Source organism: Polistes canadensis, unplaced genomic scaffold (assembly GCF_001313835.1).
Source record: "Polistes canadensis isolate GaletaPanama2010 unplaced genomic scaffold, ASM131383v1 scaffold_99, whole genome shotgun sequence".
Taxonomy (NCBI): domain Eukaryota; kingdom Metazoa; phylum Arthropoda; class Insecta; order Hymenoptera; family Vespidae; genus Polistes; species Polistes canadensis.
The window spans coordinates 154002-159158 of record NW_014569646.1 but is presented as its reverse complement, the minus strand read 5'-3'; the positions used below and the strand labels follow the sequence as shown (position 1 = coordinate 159158).

General features: G+C 26.2%; 2 protein-coding genes across 5 annotated transcripts in view; one reads left to right on the top strand and one right to left on the bottom strand.

The window, feature by feature from the left end:
* Positions 1–326, bottom strand: part of LOC106787418 (microprocessor complex subunit DGCR8) — a 4432-nt gene extending 4106 nt beyond the window's left edge. For both annotated transcript variants that reach the window (XM_014749759.1, XM_014749758.1), the window contains exon 1: positions 235–326. The gene's annotated coding sequence lies outside the window, so the exon portion shown is untranslated. The remainder of the gene's footprint in view (positions 1–234) is intronic.
* Positions 327–1344: 1018 nt separating this feature from the next.
* LOC106787405 (protein NipSnap) lies at positions 1345–3467 on the top strand. Of its 3 annotated transcripts, none has more exons than XM_014749741.1 (6): positions 1345–1561; positions 1644–1847; positions 2009–2188; positions 2407–2575; positions 2679–2946; positions 3015–3467. In XM_014749741.1, exons 2-6 carry the CDS (start codon positions 1765–1767, stop codon positions 3161–3163), a joined length of 849 nt encoding a protein of 282 aa, XP_014605227.1. In that variant the 5' UTR covers positions 1345–1561; positions 1644–1764; the 3' UTR covers positions 3164–3467. The 3 variants fall into 3 exon arrangements, with proteins under 3 accessions (XP_014605227.1, XP_014605226.1, XP_014605225.1); XM_014749740.1 differs by having other exon boundaries at positions 1635–1847; XM_014749739.1 differs by having other exon boundaries at positions 1345–1847.
* Positions 3468–5157: the final 1690 nt, after the last annotated feature.

Here is a 5157-nt window from a genome sequence, read left to right as displayed (position 1 = left end):
TAATAATAATAATAATAATAATAATAACAATAATAATAATAATAATAATAATAATAATAAAATAATAATAATTATCTTATTTTATGAAGGAAAATATAGTTTTACTATATATTATTCCAAGTAAGAGGAATTATGTAAATACTTATCATGTCATGTTTAGTACTTATCATTAATTATTAACAGATATTTACGTATGTTACAAAATGTATTTAAAAAAACACTTAGAATCTATACCCTGTTTTAATCCCCCCTTTAACTAGGCGTCGACAATCGAACAAGGCAACTGATCCACGGAAAGAAATTTTACATACTGACTACGCCTGTAGTATAATAATTTTTTCTTTTAATTGTCTTTCATTGGAAAAGAAGAAAATTTGACTTTAGTATTTAAACAATCTGATTGGTTAGATCATAAAAGAGGATATTTAATCTTACATATTATAGTAATCTGATTGGTTAATTCTTATGTTATAAATTCGGTTTAAGGTTGTACATAAAGTAATTATTTTAAATAAATTAATATTCTTAAAGAAAATAAATATTTAAGAATTCTTTCTTTATAAAAAGAAAATTATTTCAATATTTCTATTTATTGAAAGGAATTTAATTATAAGTTTCCTCTTCAAAAATTCAATCGTCAATAATTAACGTAGTAGTAAAAAATTCCCGCCCAAATTTAAATCTCTTAATCCAAAACTAAAATCTTGAACATAGAATCAATTTTATTATTTATATTTTTAAATTTGTTAACAAAGCTTATTAGTTTTTGAAAATAATCTCTCAAAATTCCTTGGTAAGATACATTAAGAATAAATACAAAACTAATTGTAAAAATACTGTTTTAATTATATATATTTGTTAATTTTATATCCTTATATAACCTTTTTTAACTTTTCAGATTGTTTAATGATATCAAAGAAAAGAAAAAAGTTTAATACATACGAATAATAATTTAATGTGTAATTGATAAAAATTCATTTTTAAAATGAATAATCCAAACATTATCAGACTAAGTATGACAAACAAATTAAAATGAATACTGTACTAATTGTATGTATTAATTTTTACTTCTTACATAATCTTAGTTTCAGACTACCCAATAATTCCAAAAGGAAATGGGAATCTTGTTCAGTGTATAAAATTTATATTTAAAAATTGCTGTAGAATATTAACACCATTGATGTCAGTGTACAAAATATGAAAGAACAATTGTTGAAGAAATTTATAAAAGAAGTGATAATATGAGAGATATGATTCTCCCCACTTTGAACTCATACATTCTCTCTCCTTCTCTTTAGTATCAGATTATTATAAGAGAATGTATATATAGAACGTATGTATATATAAAAAGAGTTAAAAGTAAATAACAAGCTTCTGCATAGGCAGAAGATAGGCGCACGCGCTATAGGAGTGAAAGGAAAGCAAGCAAACAAGCGAGGAAGCAAACAAACAAGCAAGCAAGAAAGAGAAAGAACTAATGTATTAAATAAAGAAAGAAAGAGAGAAGAAACGTGGAATATAAGAAAGGAACATAAATCAGATAGCGAGAATTTCGATGGCCGTAAGTTCAGCAGTCATTCCGTGTAGAAAGAAACCATCACGAATGGAGATTATGAATAAAACTAAATCAACAGCGTATTTAGGCGGCCTCACGGAGTGTATTATCGTTAACGAGTCGTGTTTAACTACAAGGTTAAACAAGCATAATAATCAAGTTTATTGGATGCAAACTGGTGGATATCTATTTTCGAGGATCCAATAAGAATGGCTGCCGTTTTGAGAAGATTCAGAACCGTGCAGGTCACGGTTATCGACAAACCAAAAACATCATTGTTTATTAACATCCGGTAAAACTATATATAACAAGATCATTTATCTAACAATAAGGCTAAAATAATAAATCAATGATTGATATCGATTGTAATCTATTCACAGTTTGATTTTTCATTTTGATTAAAAGTAATAAAAAGATACTTTCAAAACAGCCAACATATATCATATGTTTTAGGTCTCTGGCAAGGTCATTGGTAAGACAGGATAGTAAAAGATGGATAAGCAAACTTTTGGTAAGAAAGATCGAACCAACCAAGGAATCCCATTCGCGAATGCTTTCTGACAAGGATGTGATTTATGCTTTACATACGCATAATATCCGTCCTGATTCCATCGATAAATATTTAACTAACTAGTAAGTCCATTCATCGACCTTTTGAACTAATGACTCATTAACATACTTTACCAATCACCATTTGTGAGTTATTTTTTATCGTATAAAATATTTATAAATATTATATATTTTATTACATTGTGTTTATTTATTTTAAGACATTATTTTAATATTAAAAAATAAGTCTTTAATAAAACAAATAAACATAATGCGATCTTACCATTGAATTATATTTTTAGCGAAGAAAATGTCAATTTTATACATTCAAAAAAAACTGATCTTAAATGTGAATTGGTCGGATCTTGGACGGTCGCTGTCGGTGACTTGGATCAAGCTCTGCATCTCTGGCAATATACTGGTGGATATGAACAAATTGATTATGCACAATTCTTACTTTCCAAAGACGAGGTATTATATCGTTTCTATTTACCTTAATTAATTTCTTGAAAAAAATATTTAATAATTTATTTTGTGATATATATACCTTGTATTTATTTTATTTAATTGTCAGAGTTATCAACGCTTACTCAAGGAACGTGGTAATTATTTGAGATCTCGTCATTTACAATACTTGTTGGCATTTAGTTATTGGCCACCTTTAGAAAAACGTAAAGGTCCAAACATATATGAAATACGAAGTTACAGTTTGAAACCTGGTACGATGATCGAATGGGGTAACAATTGGGCTAAGGCTATTAATTTTAGACGTAACAACGATGAACCCTTCGCTGGATATTTTTCACAAATTGGCAGACTGTACAATGTTCATCACATTTGGTGTAAGTTTAAAGGAGGATCCTGGATAATTTATTTTGAATCGGAAATAATTTATTTTATTTATTTTCAGGCTATAAAGATCTTCAATCACGAAAAGATACTCGCGAAAGTGCATGGAGATCACCTGGGTGGGATCAATGCGTTGCGTACACTGTACCTCTTATCAGAGAAATGCATTGTCGCATATTAAGCCCAACTACTTTTTCACCGACACAATAAACTATCATTCTTGCAAATACCAATGCATTTGTATAATATCACTTATTAATACTTATCTATATCAATGTAATAATGTAAAAAAACAAACATTTGTTATAATTTACATCATAGATGTAATCTATATGCACCATACCGTTGAATGCTACAATGTTTTGTTGTATTATAACTGGCAGAATGTATTTTGCTACTAATTCAAATTCTATAATTATATCACTATAAGTAAATGCAAGTTATATTATATTTTATCAATTATCAGTTGAAGCGCAACACTTATGTATAGACGAATATACAGTAATTACTCTTATTACATCGGAATTTTATTTTGTTTTATTTTATTTTCTCGTTTAACATTTCTATCGTTTATAACAATGAAAATTAATTTTCTTTTATGCATTTGTTATATTCAAATATTTTGTTTGTTTTTATTTCGTTTACATTTATACAATGTATTTTTCTAAAGTTTATTACATGTAAAACAGAAAATGAAATTTATAGAAAATCATTTTATTTTTAATAAAAGTTCAATAATGAAGGGAATCAAATTAAATCGTTCTTTGCTTACAAATTTCTTTTCACCGTTTAATGTGATAGAATTGTATAAGTTATTCATGTAATGCTTCCGTATAATATGAAAACATATATTGATATTTAATATTAATAGATAATGATTGAAAGGTAATATAATAGCAATAATCAAAATGATAACATAAAAAATTATATGTCTATCCTTATACGATATTATTATTATACGTTTCGAGCACTTTGATACGTTTATTAATCGTTTGAATATTAATTTAAATATTGATGATGCTGTATACAAAATATGAGTCGAAATGGTTTTAAACATCAGCATTGTTTTATCTTTTCTATTATCGATGTTTTAATTGCATTTTTAATAAAATTATCAGTATAGATGAAAAGAAAAGAAAGAAGAAAGGAATACGATCTCTCTCACTCTCTCTCTCTCTCTCTTAATAATGATCATTTTATTAAAACTTATTGCATTAAATGTACATTCGTTAGTGTACGTTAGTTAATTTTTAGATCTGTTGTTATACAATGAAATATATTTTTACATATTTTATTCGTACGACGCATTGTTGTATTATATTGTTCTGGAAGAAGATCTATCAATAACTTTACAATGCTGATGTATTTTTAAAGACATTTTTGGAGAACGAAATCTTATTTTAGTTTGGAAATCAATCCGATTATTTTTTCTATATAAATGTACACAGAAAAATCTTTATAAAGGAGCGTAATGTTTTATAGTAGAAGCCACTTCACGAGTCTAAAGTAAGAGCATTAATAAGTGTGTGATAAGATAAACAAATTATAATTATTTTCTTTTTTCCTGGTTTTTCATTTTATCGTGAAATATTTTTCGTCTTAAATTTAGAGTTTAATATTTACCGACGCTGTACACGTATATATTGTTATATAACATTTTTTGGAATTATGAAATTGACATTGATTATTTAAAAGAATAGAGATGGACGGTTTTTTTTTATATAAAGAAGTGGTATAATATTTGATTACGTCGCTTTAACTAAAATTAATCATTGCTTTGTTTTAAGAATAAAAATATTATTTGGAAATGTAACGAATGACAATAGAATTTTGTTTAATTGTAAATATTGTTGCACAGGATTGTGCAGTTGAATAATAATAGTAGAAATAGTAATTATATACGATTATCGCCTGATCTATTATCAAGATTTTAAGATTAATTTCCATAATGTTTAATTAAATCTAATGCCATTATATCGTACTTCTTGAAGTGACTATTACTATATCATCTGTTCTCTTCGCAATTTATGGATATCTTATTGTTTTTTTCTTACAACACTGCGCAATCAATTAACAAGTACGTTATTAAAAATAACAATTATATTTTACCTAGTTAAAGCCAAAATTGTATTTAAAGTATTCGCTGCTAAGTTTTTCCTTATATAGAAGCATTACTTATAGTGTCAATTAATAATAAGATAATA

Excerpts from the sequence above, each read along its gene's own strand:
- LOC106787405 (XM_014749741.1), top strand. The coding sequence starts at position 1,765 with ATGGCTGCCGTTTTGAGAAGATTCAGAACCGTGCAGGTCACGGTTATC. Across the intron at positions 2,189-2,406 it reads GATAAATATTTAACTAACTA|CGAAGAAAATGTCAATTTTA; the intron begins GTAAGTCCATTC and ends TTATATTTTTAG. Across the intron at positions 2,947-3,014 it reads CAATGTTCATCACATTTGGT|GCTATAAAGATCTTCAATCA; the intron begins GTAAGTTTAAAG and ends ATTTATTTTCAG.